Source organism: Cydia fagiglandana, chromosome 19 (genome assembly GCF_963556715.1).
Source record: "Cydia fagiglandana chromosome 19, ilCydFagi1.1, whole genome shotgun sequence".
Lineage (NCBI taxonomy): Eukaryota > Metazoa > Arthropoda > Insecta > Lepidoptera > Tortricidae > Cydia > Cydia fagiglandana.
The window spans coordinates 3,277,354-3,297,898 of NC_085950.1; the positions used below are offsets into that span (position 1 = coordinate 3,277,354).

At 41.2% G+C, this 20,545-nt stretch overlaps 1 protein-coding gene across 1 annotated transcript; it reads left to right on the forward strand.

Moving 5' to 3' along the window:
* The first annotated feature begins 1,080 nt into the window (after nt 1-1,080).
* On the forward strand, nt 1,081-4,079 carry LOC134673813 (gastrula zinc finger protein XlCGF57.1-like). The gene has a single exon (XM_063531839.1). The coding sequence runs from the start codon at nt 1,264-1,266 to the stop codon at nt 3,214-3,216; it is 1,953 nt and encodes a 650-aa protein (XP_063387909.1). The 5' UTR covers nt 1,081-1,263; the 3' UTR covers nt 3,217-4,079.
* The last annotated feature ends 16,466 nt before the right edge of the window (nt 4,080-20,545 follow it).

Consider the following 20,545-nt stretch of genomic DNA (forward strand, 5'->3'; position numbering starts at 1 on the left):
GTGCGGGCGGTCAAGTCGGAGGTGTCGGACGCGGCGAGTGACGAGGACTGCGTGTCGGGTGAGTACTGCGACACTACGATACTACTGCACATAGTACGACACGAGCCACACTACATTATACATGTATGTATGACCCATATTCATTATGGTCTTGTACCACCCATATATAATTCAGGGCCTATGTACGTCCTACTGCTGGGCACAGGCCTCCTCTCATGCACGAGAGTGCTTGGGCTATAGTCCCCACGCTAGCCCATTGCGGGTTGGAGACTTCACATTAGTACACCTTTGAACTTCTTTGCTGATGTTTGCAAGTTTTCTCACGTTTTCCTTCAACGAAAGGCTAGTGGAAAATAAGCATAAGTTCCGAAAAACTCATTGGTACGAGCTAGCATTTGAACCCGTGACCTCCGGATTGAAAGTCGGACGTCACATCCACTCGGCCACCACCGCTAACCACCACCACCTTCGCTAATTCTGTGTTGATAGTTGCGTTTGTATAGCTCGGTTAAAATTTAAAAAATAAATAACATTTATTTGACGACAATCCTGCACAATGTCGAAATGTTTGTTGAATAGGGGATATTACTGCAATGTTACTGCAAGGTTCTGAGAGTGCAGCACTACCGACTCTAGTAAATTCATAGACTAACTTATACATACTGTGCCTTAAACTGTTTTTTGACAAGTTTTCACACACAATAAAATATGACATTGGTGCATCAAGGTGGTTTGTTAACAAGGGCCTACCGGTAAACACGAAAATCTAAATTTAGTTATCTGTCTCTTTATCGCTCGAATATGCAAGAGTGATAGACAGGCAGAAACCGAACTTTGACGCATGATGTTTCATTGATGTTTGTTTACTGCATGGGCTAGTTGTGCCACCTACGCAGAGCTTTGCCTAATAGTCCTTATTAAGTATACGCGTTGTAATCTGTTTAAATTGTTTTGTTAATTTGTGTTTTAGTGTGTTTGGAGGGCAGCGCCGCTCGCACCAGGGAACAGCTCGCGATGGCTTGTTCCGTGGTGCTCGAGCGCCTGCGCGACGACGCGACTGTTCACAGTGGAGGCAAACCATACCGCTGCGAATACTGTGGCAAGCCTTTCAGAAACAAGTGTATTATAAGGAAACACATAAAACACAGCACGCACTCGTCAACAGGACCAAAACCATTTGCTTGTGAATTCTGTAATTCTACGTCTCCAACCGAATTGCTTGTGATAGAACACGAGAAAAGCGAACATGGCGTTTCAAATTTCATGTGTGCTGAATGTGAGTATACCACAAGTTCCAAGAAAAGTTTGGAGACTCATTTAAGGAGCCATTCTTTAGAGAATAATTTCAATTGTAGTCACTGTAGTTACACAAGTTCGTGTAAAACTGATTTACACAAACACCAAACATTACATTTTGCTGGGAACCTTTTAAAGTGTAGCGACTGTGATTATAAATGCAGTTGGAATTCACAGTTACAACGACACCTGATGATACATACTGGGGCGAAGCCATTTCAGTGTAAGCACTGTGATTACAAATGCAGTCAGAAATCACACTTACAACGACACCTGATGATACATACTGGGGCGAAGCCATTTCAGTGTAGCCACTGTGATTACAAAGGCAGTCAGAAGTCAGACTTACAAAAACACCTGAGGATACATACTGGGGCGAAGCCATTTCAGTGTAGCCACTGTGATTACAAATGCAGTCATAAGTCAGTCTTACAACGACACCTGAGGATACATACTGGGGCGAAGCCATTTCAGTGTAGCCACTGTGATTACAAAGGCAGTACGAAGTCACACCTACAAAGACACCTGAGGATACATACTGGGTCAAAGCCATTTCAGTGTAGCCACTGTGATTACAAATGCAGTCAGAAGTCAGTCTTACAACGACACCTGAGGATACATACTGGGGCGAAGCCATTTCAGTGTAGCCACTGTGATTACAAATGCAGTCAGAAGTCACACTTACAACAACACCTGATGATACATACTGGGGCGAAGCCATTTCAGTGTAGCCACTGTGATTACAAATGCAGTCAGAAATCACACTTACAACGACACCTGATGATACATACTGGGGCGAAGCCATTTCAGTGTAGCCACTGTGATTACAAAGGCAGTCAGAAGTCAGACTTACAACGACACCTGATGATACATACTGGGGCGAAGCCATTTCAGTGTAGCCACTGTGATTACAAATCCAGTCAGAAGTCACACTTACAACAACACCTGAGGATACATACCGGGGCGAAGCCATTTCAGTGTAACCACTGTGATTACAAATGCAGTCAGAAGTCAGACTTACAAAAACACCTGATGATACATACTGGGGCGAAGCCATTTCAGTGTAGCCACTGTGATTACAAATGCAGTCGGAAGACACACTTACAACAACACCTGATGATACATACTGGGGCGAAGCCCTTTCATTGTAGCCACTGTGATTACAAATCCAGTCTGAAGTCACACTTACAACAACACCTGAGGATACATACTGGGGCGAAGCCATTTCAGTGTAGCCACTGTGATTACAAATGCAGTCAGAAGTCACACTTACAACAACACCTGATGATACATACTGGGGCGAAGCCATTTCAGTGTAGCCACTGTAATTACAAATGCAGTCAGAAATCACACTTACAACGACACCTGATGATACATACTGGGGCGAAGCCATTTCAGTGTAGGCACTGTGATTACAAAGGCAGTCAGAAGTCAGACTTACAAAAACACCTGAGGATACATACTGGGGCGAAGCCATTTCAGTGTAGCCACTGTGATTACAAATGCAGTCATAAGTCAGACTTACAACGACACCTGATGATACATACTGGGGCGAAGCCATTTCAGTGTAGCCACTGTGATTACAAATCCAGTCAGAAGTCACACTTACAACAACACCTGAGGATACATACTGGGGCGAAGCCATTTCAGTGTAGCCACTGTGATTACAAATGCAGTCAGAAGTCAGACTTACAAACACACCTGATGATACATACTGGGGCGAAGCCATTTCAGTGTAGCTACTGTGATTACAAATGCAGGCAGAAGTCAGACTTACAAAGACACCTGAGGATACATACTGGAGAAAAGCCTTACAAATGTAGTTATTGTGATTACAAGTGCAGTGATAGTTCAAACTTACGAAGTCATGAAAGGGCACATTGCTTATATTACACAGGACAAAATAGCAACAAAAAATAGTTGATCCCATCACCACCAATATTTGCTAATAAATGATTATATATTATTAACTAATAAACCTGCATTCGATTATCCAGGAAAATAAATCATCCAACTTTTCACTATAATGAAAGCATTATTTCGTCGAATAATTTTCCGCGACATTACAATTTAAATCACACTCATATCGCACTCACACAATATTGAAAATGGAATAAACACACTTCTGTTTGCACCCGCAATTGGCAGTTTGTTGGGCGTTAAAATTGGCCTGTCGATTCGAATTATAATTAAGAAGAGAGGATTATATATATGGCTGCAGGACGTGTAGGGTGACTGCTGTAGTTATTTGCCACTACATAGTAATGGCCACTCCTAACAAATAAGAAAAAAACAAGCCAATTGAAGCCTTATTGTTAAGAGTGGCCAATTACTGTGTAGTGGCCAAAAATTACTGCTACTGGCGAGAAGCCAGACTTACAAAGACACCTACTGAAATATACTGGGGCGAAACCATTTAAATGTAACAATCGCAACTTCAGCTGCAGACAGAAAGGAAAGTATTTAACACACCAGAGGATACACATTGGTGAGGAGCCGTACACATGTAGTCACTGCTACTACAAGTGCAATCGGAAAGGAGTCTTGCTAAAACATCAGACGATACACACTGACGAAAAGCCTTTTATTTAACACTGCAACTACAGGAGTGGACATAAATACACTTTACAAAGACATCTGAAAACGAAACATTCCGGTAAAAAACCCTGAAATTACGCAAGTGTTCGGAAATATGACCCGCTAGTTACCGGTAGAGCATGTGTCGGGTGTGGGCTGTGTGATGTATGTGTTGTGGTTCCCTTGCACGCGCGTGCACGATGTGTTCCCGGTGTCGTGCCAGCGTGTGCCGTGTAGGACGAGTGAGCAGCGTGAGGCTGCTTAGCATTGCGTTTAAACCAGAGATGTGCGAGGATGCTTAGCAAGGGATGTTTTTTTAAGAACCAACAGAATCACTTCATTCGTTTTCTACGCTCAGCGTGTAGTGATTCTATTGATTCTTAACAACCGCATCCCTCGCTACGCATCCTCGCACATCTCTGGTGGCAACAGCCTTACACAAACACTTAAGATATGAGTCAATGTGACTGTTTGCGGATAATGTGTCAACACTCAATACATATTAAATTTTTGTTATTCTGTTTAATAAGTTGCTTACACCGGCCGAAAAGTTAGTAGTTTTGACACTACACCATACATTTTTAAATGAATAAAAACTAACATGAAATAAAACACTACTGATGTATATTTTTATTGCTTTATTTTATTTTTCATTCCTGTAGTGTTAATGTGTGTGTGTGTGCGTGTGTACTATCATAGGTTGGGGGAACCTAATACTTCACAGGAGTAACAGAGTCGGGCTAAGCTAACTCTGCACCGTGTTTGATAGAGCACAGGACGTAGAAATTTTATCATAAACGACAAACTTCTATGAAATTTTAAATAACACTTGCACACTCTGTGTTATTAAACACGGTACCTACAGAGTTAGCTTAGCTGACTCTACCTACTCGCGGCGCGCTGATTATACTTCTTTTTTTTTAGAATTAGAAAAAAGGCAAACAATCGTGACGTGTCTTTTATTGAAAGTTAAAAAAACGCTTTAAAAAATTTGTTTTGAAAGCAAAATAATGTAAAAGATTGTAAAATATGATTTATAATTCTAACATATTTGTTGTGACTTATTTTTCAATAGTTTATTTTTTAATATAAAAAAACATGTCAAAATCCCTTACCTTCTTTCTAATGCTAAAAACCTGGCAAGAGCAAGTCGGTCTCGCCCACCGAGGGTTCCGTACTTTTTAGTATTTGTTGTTATTTGTTATAGCGGCAACAGAAATACATCATCTGTGAAAATTTCAACTGTCTAGCTATCGCGGTTCATGAGATACATCTCGGTGACTGACAGACGGAGAGTGGTGTCTTTAGTAATAATAGTAATAGGGTCCCGTTTTTACCCTTTGGCTACGGAACCCTTAAAAAAGAAATATAGGGGTGGAGAAGTGGCCGGGTCGCAGTGTGCGCAGCCGTGACTGTAGTACTGGCGGCTACTTATTTAGTAATGTGTAGTCGGGGCATTATCTATGAAAAGGGACCTTATTGTCGATGGCACTTACGCCGCACAGCGTCGCGCGGCATTGTATTTATATCGGAGCATCGTTAGTAATGGCGTAAGCGCCATCGACTATAAGCAGGGGTGCGAAGCTCCTGACTTCGGCCTAACTCGGCTCCGCTCGGCTCAGCATTGCTCCGAGCAATTTTTAGGGTTGGCACCACTTGACTTCCTTTTGCGTGCACGACCACAGATAAGATAATCACTTAAATTTTGACAACCCTAAATAGCCGAAAGGGATAGTGCCATATATTAGAAAGGGATAGTATGATTCGACCCTGAACCGCTGTCAAACTTCGGTTTTGTAGGAAGCTTCCTTTCTGTACGGTAGTAGTATTATTTATTCTGTGCTATAAGGTCTCTTTTCATGGATAACGTCACATTTTATTACCAGCTTCCGCCCGAGTGGAATGATGAAAACTACCTAGCAAGCCTATCAAAATAATCAAAAATGTTTTCCGTTTTATGTTGATGTGGGAGTTTAGTCTTTAAATACTTGTATGTCTGTTAATTGCAATTTTAATTAGTTAGCTGAGCCTTAGGCTTGCCATTAGCTATTCATCTTGTTTTTAGTGATATACAGTGTTAGAGTCGGACCATGGACAGTTAGCAACGGATTTGATAGCCCACGCAGTGCAAGTGTCATTTATACGCCATAATTTCATAGAATTTTGACGTTTATAATAACACTTGCCTGTGAGCTATCAAATCCGCTGCAGACTTTTCATGGACTGACTCTAACTCTATGTAACGACACTCAAGGGGATGGACACTTTCCGACATTATAGTTTTCGTTAGATTGAAATTAATATATAAGTACCTATACCAACTATATATAGTTATAGTATAGTATAGGCTATAGCCAAAAAATGTTCATGGTAAAAAGATTAGTGAAATGTTACATCTAGTGATGTTATATGGAGATTACACTGTAGTTTCAAATAAAATGCTGTTAAACGTATAACACTTTTTATTTACAACTCTATCCTACCATTGTTCTCTTTCTCCCTCTGGCTCTTACTTCTTCAAACTTCCCAATAATCTCCTTTATTATGGCGGCATCCTCCTCCTGGGTTATGGCAACATCTAGTTCGGGTTGCCGATATTTTTTCACAAACCTCTCCTTGATTAGCGTAGGTTTCCCGAGGTAATTACAGATGTACAGCTTCGCTTCAGCTCCTTGCTTCAATATCTTTGAATCTTCACACATTTTTCGATGTCGGTGAAATATTACTTAACCTGTAAACTGGTCAACACGATTGTCCGCCGATTTTATTTCAATAATGGATTACCATAACCCTATATTAAATACCTATATTTCAACTTATAATGACTAAATGTTGCAAAAGAGTAATAAAATAGTTCTTTGTTTACAATTTGGAAGAACCACATTCGTAAAAAAAAAACAACAAATAACAAAGGAGCTCGCTTGCTTGTATATAAACGGAGCCGATGAGGCGGGTACAACTTAAAGTCAGTCCGATTTTCTAAGATTAAGTTCGCCATAGTCTTACATAGGAGTATTTAGGATCACGGTTAAATGTCTAATTTCAACAACATCGGCGAGAGCAAGTGGAGAGGATGGGAGAGGATCGTGCGGCTAAAAGAGCTTATGTGGGGCGACCAACTGGGAGACGTCCGGTCGGAAGTTCTAGGTACCGATGGATCGATGAGGTCCAGAAAGGCCTGTGTGGCATACAAGCGGCTGAATGGCGTCAGATCGCACAGGATAGGAACGAATGGCGAAATCTAGTGTCGGAGGCCAAGATCCACTTCGGGTCGCTGAGCCAGCGAAGTAAGTAAAAAAAACAGAAAGTATAATCAGCGCGCCGCGAATAGTTAGAGACTGACTAAGCTAACTCTGTGCCGTGTTAACACAGTGTGCAACTGTTATTTAAGATTTCATAGTAGTTTGACGTTTATGATAAAACTTTTACGTCCTGTGCTCTACCAAACACGGTGCAGAGTTAGCTTAGCCCGACTCTTGTTACTCCTGTGTAGTATTAGTTTCCCCTGACCTATGATAGTACACACACACACACACACACACACATTAACACTACAGGAATGAAAAATAAAACAAAAAAAGTTACATCAGTAGTGTTATATTTCATGTTAGCTTTTACTGATTTAAAAATGTATGGTGTAGTGTCAAAACTACTAACTTGTCGGCCGGTGTAAGCAAAATATTAAACAGAATAACAAAAAGTGGGCGTATTGAGTGTTGACACATTATCCGCAAACCGTCATATCTTAAGTGTTTGTGTAAGGCTGTGCTTCCACTAGAGATGTGCGAGGATGCGTAGCGAGGGATGTGTTTGTTAAGAACCAATAGAATCACTACACGCTGAGCGTAGAAAACAAATGAAGTGATTCTGTTGGTTCTTAAAAAACATCCCTTGCTAAGCATCTCCGCACATCTCTGGTGGAAACGCAATGTTAAACAGCCTCATGCTACTCACTCGTCCTGCGCGACACACGCCGGCACGACACCGGGAACACATCGTGCACGCGCGTGCAAGGGAACCACGACACACACATCACACAGCCCACACCCGACACATGCTCTACCGGTAACTAGCGGGTCATATTTCCGAACACTTGCGTAATTTCAGGGTTTTTTACCGGAATGTTTAGTTCTAAGATGTCTTTGTAAAGTGTAGTTTTGTCCACTCCTGTAGTTGCAGTGGGTACAAATAAAAGGCTTTTCGTCAGTGTGTATCATCTGATGTTTTAGCAAGTCCCCTTTCCGATTGCATTTGTAATCACAGTGGCTACACTGAAATGGCTTCGCCCCAGTATGTATCATCAGGTGTCGTTGTAAGACTGACTTCTGACTGCAATGGTAATCACAGTGGCTACACTGAAATGGCTTCGCCCCAGTGTGTTTCCTCAGGTGTCTTTGTAAGTCCGACTTCTGACTGCCTTTGTAATCACAGTGGCTACACTGAAATGGCTTTGCCCCAGTATGTATCGTTAGGTGTATTTGTAAGTGTGACTTCTGACTGCTTTTGTAATCACAGTGGCTACACCGAAATGGCTTCGCCCCAGTATGTGTCAACAGGTGTCGTTGTAACTGTGACTTCTGACTGCATTTGTAATCACAGTGGCTACACAGAAATGGCTTCGTCCCAGTATGTATCATCAGGTGTCGTTGTAACCGTGAATTATAACTGCATTTATAATCACAGTAGCTACACTTTAAAAGGTTCCCAGCAAAATGTATTGTTTGGTGTTTGTGTAAATCAGTTTTACACGAACTTGTGTAACTACAGTGACTACAATTGGAATTATTCTCTAAAGAATGGCTCCTTATATGAGTCTCCAAACTTTTCTTGGAACTCGTTGTATACTCACATTCAGCACACATGAAATTTGAAACACCATGTTCGCTTTTCTCGTGTTCTATCACAAGCAATTCGGTTTGAAATGTAGAATTAAATAATTCACAAGCAAATGGTTTTGGTCCGGTTGACGAGTGCGTGTGTTTTATGTGTTTCCTTAAAATACACTTGTTTCTGAAACGCTTGCCACAGTGTTCGCAATGGTATGGTTTGCCTCCACTGTGAACAGTCGCGTCGTCGCGCAGGCGCTCGAGCACCACGGAACAAGTCATGGCGAGCTGTTCCCTGGTGCGAGCGGCGCTGCCCGCCGAACACACTGAAACACAAATTAACAAAACAATTTAAACAACGCGTTTACTTAATTTAACAAACATTTAGACATCGTGCAGGATTGTCATCAAATAAATGTTATTTATTTTTTAAATTTGAACCGAGCTATACAAACGCAACTATCAACACAGAATTAGCGAAGGTGGTGCTCGTTAGCGGTGGTGGCCGAGTGTATGTGACGTCCGACTTTCAATCCGGAGGTCACGGGTTAAAATCCTAGCTCGTACCAATGAGTTTTTCGGAACTCATGCTTATTTTCCACTAGCCTTTCGTTGAAGGAAAACATCATGAGAAAACTTACCAACATCAGCAAAGAAATTCAAAGGTGTACTAATATGAAGTCTCCAACCCGCAGTGGGCTAGCGTGGGGACTATAGCCCAAGCACTCTCGTGCATGAGAGGAGGCCTGTGCCCAGCAGTAGGACGTACATAGGCCCTGAATTATATATGGGTGGTACAAGACCATAATGAATATGGGTCACACATACATGTATAATGTAGTGTGGCTCGTGTCGTACTATGTGCAGTAGTATCGTAGTGTCGCAGTACTCACCCGACACGCAGTCCTCGTCACTCGCCGCGTCCGACACCTCCGACTTGACTGCCCGCACCTCCACTGCAATAACGATACAGTTGTATTTAAAATAATGATAGGTGAAAACCGCGTGAAAAACCGTTCAGTAGTTTGAACATACAAACAAACAGAGACAGACGCGGGCGGGGAACTTTTTTCGTATTTATGATCGCGGATTACTGCGATCGATTTTGGTATATTTGGACAAAAATAATGCATGAATCAGGACATTTTTATGCCGCATCATGTGCAGCACATGGTGAGGGAAACGTCGTGAGGAAACTTGACTATTCCCAATAATACCTACTGTTGAAAGGTCAGATGGCAGTCGTTTTCGTAAAAACTAGACCCTACGCCAATTCTCAGACTTAGTCGCCAGTCGGACCCCAGGTTGAGTATCCACTTTTCAATACAGCTAGTATGGCGTGGGTACTTAAGTTTAGTTGGGGTACAAGCACATACAAGTCATGAAGTCATACTGTACAATGGATCTTAAGTTAAAAAAGGTCACAATCTACCAATAGCCAGGACTGGACTATAATACCTACAAAAATTAAGATTATAATATTTATAAATGACCTAGCCTAACATGAAAAATTGAGGCTTTTACCCTTAAGGGATCACACATTGTGAAAATATAACAAAAGAATAGTAAATTTTAGAAAGGATGTGCGGGAAATAAAACTTATATAATATAATAATAACATCAAAATTAAATCAAGAGAATAATTTGTTATTTCATATATTTAGTTAGTAGTAGTAGCCCCTTCTACAATCTCTCTGCTTTGCCTTAAGGTTGACTGGTAGAGAATGCTTTTGGCATGAAGTCCGCCTTTTGTATGATAAGTTTTCTTTTGTGCAATAAAGATTAAATAAATAAGTAATAATAATAAAATCTAATGGTAAACTGACCTTGTAGTGGGAGCACTTTAGGTCGGTGCCACTCCTCGGGGCCCAGCACAAGCTCGGCCTTGACCTCATGGTCGGTATACAGTCCAGCCTGTGCAGCCGCCGCGCTCACTCCTTGACAGGCGCTGTCCTCACACTCCAGCTCCTCCTCGGCTCTCCGGGCTCCGTCTTCACACACACCTCTCTTGGCTCTGTCTTCACACACACTGTCTCTATTGAGATGTTGTTGTGTGCTAACAAGCTGGTGACAGAAAGAACCTGCAATGCAAGTAGCACATGATGAATTGTGGAGCCTTACAGCAATCACAGTATGGCAGTAGAGCGTTGTGGTATTTAATTTCCAGCAGAATTAGGGTCAGTTACACCAAACCGTAACCATAGAATAAATAATAGTACTACCGTACAGAAAGGACACTTTCTACAAAAGCGAAGTATGACAGCGATTCAGGGACTAATCATACTCCCTTTCTAATGTGTGCCACTATCCCTTTCGGCCATTTAGGGTTGGATATACGCATAAGGACGTCATGTGGTGACAACCCTAGTAATTGCTCGGAGCAATGCTGAGCCGAACGGAGCCGAGAATGCCCGAAAGGAGGAGTGTCTCCCCACAGCCGTAACTAAATTGCTACTGTTAAAGTAAATTAATCATTAACAGAATCACTAGTTTTATAGAGTTATACGCAATTATGTTAACAAGTCTCAACTACACTACAGTGCAGAATATGTAAAAGTAGCTATAATATAACATACTTAATTAATGAGAGTAAGTACCTTTCTCACTACAGCTTCGAACAGTCACCGAAAGCGGAAGTATGTATATTTAATTACGGGGCAAAATCTACAAAATACGTATGGTAGACAACTCGCGTTAGTACAACTATTTCATTTAATGATGATTTAATGTGAAATTGACATGCAATTTTCTCTTTACGTAAAACAAAACGACTTATCCATAAACCAACACAATCATAACATAACCTCAAAAATTTGACAATTGACATATATACAGTCCAAACTGCAGTCATGGAACTGTCCGAAGCATCTTCTATGTTCCGGTAAGATTCTATAGAAATGGTATTGTATACGCGTGATGCGACACTATGATGGTCGAATTTATTTGTTTATCAATGTATAACATCATTAAAATCGACTTTTTACATCACTAAAAACGCACACATACACGTTTTACGCAAACACGCAGCTTGAAACCACTGAAAACAGCGACACTTAGATTAGAAGTTTATCTTGTCAAAAGTATGGTTGTCCTTTTTTAAAAAATGGTATTGGTATAGTTGCTGCGCCGTCAAAGGCAAAAGACCATGTTGGGGCCTTGCTTCGGACAGTTCGGACTGTATGTCAAAATGTCAGTTGCACGTCAATTGTCAAATTATTGAGGTTATGTTATGTGATGTGTTGTGTTTGTGTTGCTTTATGGATGAGATAGATCGTATTTTTGTAAAGAGAATTGCATTGCATGTCAATTTCACTTAGAAAATGAAATCGTTGTACTAACGCGAGTTGCCTACCATACTTATTTTGTAGTTATTGCCCCGTAATAAAATATACTTCCGCTTTCTGTGACTGTTCGAAGCTGTAGCGAGAAAGGTACTTACTCTCATTACTTATGTATGTTATATTATAGCTAACGGAATTGCGTCTAACTGTATCCAACTAGTAAGTAGCTAAAAATAGCCGAAAGGGATAGTTGGCACTATTGGCACATTAGAAACGTAGCATGATTAGTCCCTGAATTGCTGTCAAACTTCGGTTTTGTAGAAAGTGTCATTTCTATTTCTAGTTTGGTGTAACTGACCCTAATTCTGCTGGAAATTAGATACCACAACACTCTACTGTCATACTGTGATTGCTGTAAGGCTCCACAATTCATCATGTGCTACTTGCATTGCAGGTTCTCTCTGTCACCAGCTTGTTAGCACACAACAACATCTCAATAGAGACAGTGTGTGTGATGACGGAGACAAGAGAGGTGTGTGTGAAGATGGAGCCGGGGGAGGTGTGTGTGAAGACGGAGCCCGGAGAGCCGCGTGTGAAGGAGGAGCTGGAGTGCGAGGACAGTGCCTGTCAAGGAGTGAGCGCGGCGGCTGCACAGGCTGGACTGTATACCGACCATGAGGTCAAGGACGAGCTCGTGCTGGGCCCCGAGGAGTGGCACCGACCTAAATTGCTCCCACTACAAGGTCAGTTTACCATTTGATTTTATTATTAATTATTTATTTCATCTATATTGCACAAAAGATAACTTATCATACAAAAGGTGGACTTCATACCAAAAGCATTCTCTACCAGTCAACCTTAAGGCAAAGCAGAGAGATTGTAGAAGGGGCTACTCCTACTACTACTACTAACTAAATATACCAAATAACAAATTTTTCTCTTTATTTAGTTTTGATGTTATTATTAGGGATGTACCGACTAGTCGCCGACTAGTCGGGAAAGCCGACTATCCGGCCACATTTGTAGTCGGCGATTAGTCGGCGACTAGTCGGCAAAAATGGCCGATTAGTCGGCACTTTATTAGTGAAAGAAAAACAGAAAAAAAGAAACCAACAGTTAATATTTACCATATGTTTTATGTCTATTTTACCAAAATACCTATTCAGGGTGTGAAAACTTTTTCTGCTCATCAGGATCGTAAAATAATAGAAAGACAGAAATTTAACGAGGATTCTTGTGATAGGTCTTTGAACCAATAGAAAACACCTTTTAGCCAACCTAATATATGAATAGCGCAACCAAAAGAGCAAAACTATTGTTTTTCACCTGAACTTATACGAAACTAATGATCTGGCCGACTAGCCGACTAGTCGGCCGACTAATCGGCCATTCGAGCGCCGATTAGTCGGCTAGTCGGCTAGTCGGCCAAATCAATAGTCGGTACATCACTAGTTATTATTATATTATATAAGTTTTATTTCTCGCACATCCTTTCTAAAATTTACTATTCTTTTGCTATATTTTCACAATGTGTGATCCCTTAAGGGTAAAAGCCTCAATTTTTCATGTTAGGCTAGGTCATTTATAATCTTAATTTTTTAGGTATTATAGTCCAGTCCGGGCTATTGGTAGATTGTGACTTTTTTTAACTTAAGATCCATTGTACAGTATGACTTGTATGTGCCCCAACTAAAGTTAAGTACCCACGTCGCCATACTAGCTGTATTGAAAAGTGGATACTCAGCCTGGGGTCCGCTTTGCAACTAAGTCTGAGAATTGGCGTAGGCTCTAGTTTGTACGAAAACGACTACCATCTAGGGTTGCCAGATCGAAAGGCGCTATTATCGGGAAACAATATCAATTTTTCGGGATTTTGGGACTTAAGTCGGGAAAAAAAATACATTCAAATTAAAGTAATTGTATTAAAAACAACGATATTTTACATTATTGGCACTACGTCAGCTCGCTTGCTCGACGTCAGTTCGGAACTTGAAATTGTTGTTTTATAACGTGAAGCTGTTTTTCGGGACAGTTTACACTTTGTCGGGAATCGGGAACACATGCTAAAAATCGGGAGAATCCCGCCAAATCCCGACCATCTGGCAACCCTACTACCATCTGTGGCCTATTTTATAAAGCTACAAGTTACAATTTACAAGCGGAAGTCTCTTTCTAACTCTATGTGTTAGAACGAGACTTCCGCTTGTAAATTGTAACTTGTAGCTTTATAAAATAGGCCACTGACCTTCCAACAGTAGGTCTTATTGGGAATAGTCAAGTTTCCTCACGATGTTTCCCTCACCATGTGTTGCACATGATGCTGCATAAAAATGTCCTGATGCATGCATTATTTTTGTCCAAATATACCACAATCGATCGCGGTAATCCGCGATCATAAATACGAAAAAAGTTCCCCGCCGCGTCTGTCTCTGTCTGTTTGTATGTTCGCGATAAAATCAAACTACTGAACGGTTTAATATGCGGTTTTCACCTATCATTAGAGTGTTTTTTGAGGAAGGTTTAGGTGTATAATTTGTTAAGGTTTACCCGTGCCAAGCAGAGGCATGTCGCTAGTTTCATTTTAAATACAACTGTATCGTTATTGCAGTGGAGGTGCGGGCAGTCAAGTCGGAGGTGTCGGACGCGGCGAGTGACGAGGACTGCGTGTCGGGTGAGTACTGCGACACTACGATACTACTGCACATAGTACGACACGAGCCACACTACATTATACATGTATGTATGACCCATATTCATTATGGTCTTGTACCACCCATATATAATTCAGGGCCTATGTACGTCCTACTGCTGGGCACAGGCCTCCTCTCATGCACGAGAGTGCTTGGGCTATAGTCCCCACGCTAGCCCATTGCGGGTTGGAGACTTCACATTAGTACACCTTTGAACTTCTTTGCTGATGTTTGCAAGTTTTCTCACGTTTTCCTTCAACGAAAGGCTAGTGGAAAATAAGCATAAGTTCCGAAAAACTCATTGGTACGAGCTAGCATTTGAACCCGTGACCTCCGGATTGAAAGTCGGACGTCACATCCACTCGGCCACCACCGCTAACCACCACCACCTTCGCTAATTCTGTGTTGATAGTTGCGTTTGTATAGCTCGGTTAAAATTTAAAAAATAAATAACATTTATTTGACGACAATCCTGCACAATGTCGAAATGTTTGTTGAATAGGGGATATTACTGCAATGTTACTGCAAGGTTCTGAGAGTGCAGCACTACCGACTCTAGTAAATTCATAGACTAACTTATACATACTGTGCCTTAAACTGTTTTTTGACAAGTTTTCACACACAATAAAATATGACATTGGTGCATCAAGGTGGTTTGTTAACAAGGGCCTACCGGTAAACACGAAAATCTAAATTTAGTTATCTGTCTCTTTATCGCTCGAATATGCAAGAGTGATAGACAGGCAGAAACCGAACTTTGACGCATGATGTTTCATTGATGTTTGTTTACTGCATGGGCTAGTTGTGCCACCTACGCAGAGCTTTGCCTAATAGTCCTTATTAAGTATACGCGTTGTAATCTGTTTAAATTGTTTTGTTAATTTGTGTTTTAGTGTGTTTGGAGGGCAGCGCCGCTCGCACCAGGGAACAGCTCGCGATGGCTTGTTCCGTGGTGCTCGAGCGCCTGCGCGACGACGCGACTGTTCACAGTGGAGGCAAACCATACCGCTGCGAATACTGTGGCAAGCCTTTCAGAAACAAGTGTATTATAAGGAAACACATAAAACACAGCACGCACTCGTCAACAGGACCAAAACCATTTGCTTGTGAATTCTGTAATTCTACGTCTCCAACCGAATTGCTTGTGATAGAACACGAGAAAAGCGAACATGGCGTTTCAAATTTCATGTGTGCTGAATGTGAGTATACCACAAGTTCCAAGAAAAGTTTGGAGACTCATTTAAGGAGCCATTCTTTAGAGAATAATTTCAATTGTAGTCACTGTAGTTACACAAGTTCGTGTAAAACTGATTTACACAAACACCAAACATTACATTTTGCTGGGAACCTTTTAAAGTGTAGCGACTGTGATTATAAATGCAGTTGGAATTCACAGTTACAACGACACCTGATGATACATACTGGGGCGAAGCCATTTCAGTGTAAGCACTGTGATTACAAATGCAGTCAGAAATCACACTTACAACGACACCTGATGATACATACTGGGGCGAAGCCATTTCAGTGTAGCCACTGTGATTACAAAGGCAGTCAGAAGTCAGACTTACAAAAACACCTGAGGATACATACTGGGGCGAAGCCATTTCAGTGTAGCCACTGTGATTACAAATGCAGTCATAAGTCAGTCTTACAACGACACCTGAGGATACATACTGGGGCGAAGCCATTTCAGTGTAGCCACTGTGATTACAAAGGCAGTACGAAGTCACACCTACAAAGACACCTGAGGATACATACTGGGTCAAAGCCATTTCAGTGTAGCCACTGTGATTACAAATGCAGTCAGAAGTCAGTCTTACAACGACACCTGAGGATACATACTGGGGCGAAGCCATTTCAGTGTAGCCACTGTGATTACAAATGCAGTCAGAAGTCACACTTACAACAACACCTGATGATACATACTGGGGCGAAGCCATTTCAGTGTAGCCACTGTGATTACAAATGCAGTCAGAAATCACACTTACAACGACACCTGATGATACATACTGGGGCGAAGCCATTTCAGTGTAGCCACTGTGATTACAAAGGCAGTCAGAAGTCAGACTTACAACGACACCTGATGATACATACTGGGGCGAAGCCATTTCAGTGTAGCCACTGTGATTACAAATCCAGTCAGAAGTCACACTTACAACAACACCTGAGGATACATACCGGGGCGAAGCCATTTCAGTGTAACCACTGTGATTACAAATGCAGTCAGAAGTCAGACTTACAAAAACACCTGATGATACATACTGGGGCGAAGCCATTTCAGTGTAGCCACTGTGATTACAAATGCAGTCGGAAGACACACTTACAACAACACCTGATGATACATACTGGGGCGAAGCCCTTTCATTGTAGCCACTGTGATTACAAATCCAGTCTGAAGTCACACTTACAACAACACCTGAGGATACATACTGGGGCGAAGCCATTTCAGTGTAGCCACTGTGATTACAAATGCAGTCAGAAGTCACACTTACAACAACACCTGATGATACATACTGGGGCGAAGCCATTTCAGTGTAGCCACTGTGATTACAAATGCAGTCAGAAATCACACTTACAACGACACCTGATGATACATACTGGGGCGAAGCCATTTCAGTGTAGGCACTGTGATTACAAAGGCAGTCAGAAGTCAGACTTACAAAAACACCTGAGGATACATACTGGGGCGAAGCCATTTCAGTGTAGCCACTGTGATTACAAATGCAGTCATAAGTCAGACTTACAACGACACCTGATGATACATACTGGGGCGAAGCCATTTCAGTGTAGCCACTGTGATTACAAATCCAGTCAGAAGTCACACTTACAACAACACCTGAGGATACATACTGGGGCGAAGCCATTTCAGTGTAGCCACTGTGATTACAAATGCAGTCAGAAGTCAGACTTACAAACACACCTGATGATACATACTGGGGCGAAGCCATTTCAGTGTAGCTACTGTGATTACAAATGCAGGCAGAAGTCAGACTTACAAAGACACCTGAGGATACATACTGGAGAAAAGCCTTACAAATGTAGTTATTGTGATTACAAGTGCAGTGATAGTTCAAACTTACGAAGTCATGAAAGGGCACATTGCTTATATTACACAGGACAAAATAGCAACAAAAAATAGTTGATCCCATCACCACCAATATTTGCTAATAAATGATTATATATTATTAACTAATAAACCTGCATTCGATTATCCAGGAAAATAAATCATCCAACTTTTCACTATAATGAAAGCATTATTTCGTCGAATAATTTTCCGCGACATTACAATTTAAATCACACTCATATCGCACTCACACAATATTGAAAATGGAATAAACACACTTCTGTTTGCACCCGCAATTGGCAGTTTGTTGGGCGTTAAAATTGGCCTGTCGATTCGAATTATAATTAAGAAGAGAGGATTATATATATGGCTGCAGGACGTGTAGGGTGACTGCTGTAGTTATTTGCCACTACATAGTAATGGCCACTCCTAACAAATAAGAAAAAAACAAGCCAATTGAAGCCTTATTGTTAAGAGTGGCCAATTACTGTGTAGTGGCCAAAAATTACTGCTACTGGCGAGAAGCCAGACTTACAAAGACACCTACTGAAATATACTGGGGCGAAACCATTTAAATGTAACAATCGCAACTTCAGCTGCAGACAGAAAGGAAAGTATTTAACACACCAGAGGATACACATTGGTGAGGAGCCGTACACATGTAGTCACTGCTACTACAAGTGCAATCGGAAAGGAGTCTTGCTAAAACATCAGACGATACACACTGACGAAAAGCCTTTTATTTAACACTGCAACTACAGGAGTGGACATAAATACACTTTACAAAGACATCTGAAAACGAAACATTCCGGTAAAAAACCCTGAAATTACGCAAGTGTTCGGAAATATGACCCGCTAGTTACCGGTAGAGCATGTGTCGGGTGTGGGCTGTGTGATGTATGTGTTGTGGTTCCCTTGCACGCGCGTGCACGATGTGTTCCCGGTGTCGTGCCAGCGTGTGCCGTGTAGGACGAGTGAGCAGCGTGAGGCTGCTTAGCATTGCGTTTAAACCAGAGATGTGCGAGGATGCTTAGCAAGGGATGTTTTTTTAAGAACCAACAGAATCACTTCATTCGTTTTCTACGCTCAGCGTGTAGTGATTCTATTGATTCTTAACAACCGCATCCCTCGCTACGCATCCTCGCACATCTCTGGTGGCAACAGCCTTACACAAACACTTAAGATATGAGTCAATGTGACTGTTTGCGGATAATGTGTCAACACTCAATACATATTAAATTTTTGTTATTCTGTTTAATAAGTTGCTTACACCGGCCGAAAAGTTAGTAGTTTTGACACTACACCATACATTTTTAAATGAATAAAAACTAACATGAAATAAAACACTACTGATGTATATTTTTATTGCTTTATTTTATTTTTCATTCCTGTAGTGTTAATGTGTGTGTGTGTGCGTGTGTACTATCATAGGTTGGGGGAACCTAATACTTCACAGGAGTAACAGAGTCGGGCTAAGCTAACTCTGCACCGTGTTTGATAGAGCACAGGACGTAGAAATTTTATCATAAACGACAAACTTCTATGAAATTTTAAATAACACTTGCACACTCTGTGTTATTAAACACGGTACCTACAGAGTTAGCTTAGCTGACTCTACCTACTCGCGGCGCGCTGATTATACTTCTTTTTTTTTAGAATTAGAAAAAAGGCAAACAATCGTGACGTGTCTTTTATTGAAAGTTAAAAAAACGCTTTAAAAAATTTGTTTTGAAAGCAAAATAATGTAAAAGATTGTAAAATATGATTTATAATTCTAACATATTTGTTGTGACTTATTTTTCAATAGTTTATTTTTTAATATAAAAAAACATGTCAAAATCCCTTACCTTCTTTCTAATGCTAAAAACCTGGCAAGAGCAAGTCGGTCTCGCCCACCGAGGGTTCCGTACTTTTTAGTATTTGTTGTTATTTGTTATAGCGGCAACAGAAATACATCATCTGTGAAAATTTCAACTGTCTAGCTATCGCGGTTCATGAGATACATCTCGGTGACTGACAGACGGAGAGTGGTGTCTTTAGTAATAATAGTAATAGGGTCCCGTTTTTACCCTTTGGCTACGGAACCCTTAAAAAAGAAATATAGGGGTGGAGAAGTGGCCGGGTCGCAGTGTGCGCAGCCGTGACTGTAGTACTGGCGGCTACTTATTTAGTAATGTGTAGTCGGGGCATTATCTATGAAAAGGGACCTTATTGTCGATGGCACTTACGCCGCACAGCGTCGCGCGGCATTGTATTTATATCGGAGCATCGTTAGTAATGGCGTAAGCGCCATCGACTATAAGCAGGGGTGCGAAGCTCCTGACTTCGGCCTAACTCGGCTCCGCTCGGCTCAGCATTGCTCCGAGCAATTTTTAGGGTTGGCACCACTTGACTTCCTTTTGCGTGCACGACCACAGATAAGATAATCACTTAAATTTTGACAACCCTAAATAGCCGAAAGGGATAGTGCCATATATTAGAAAGGGATAGTATGATTCGACCCTGAACCGCTGTCAAACTTCGGTTTTGTAGGAAGCTTCCTTTCTGTACGGTAGTACTATTATTTATTCTGTGCTATAAGGTCTCTTTTCATGGATAACGTCACATTTTATTACCAGCTTCCGCCCGAGTGGAATGATGAAAACTACCTAGCAAGCCTATCAAAATAATCAAAAATGTTTTCCGTTTTATGTTGATGTGAGAGTTTAGTCTTTAAATACTTGTATGTCTGTTAATTGCAATTTTAATTAGTTAGCTGAGCCTTAGGCTTGCCATTAGCTATTCATCTTGTTTTTAGTGATATACAGTGTT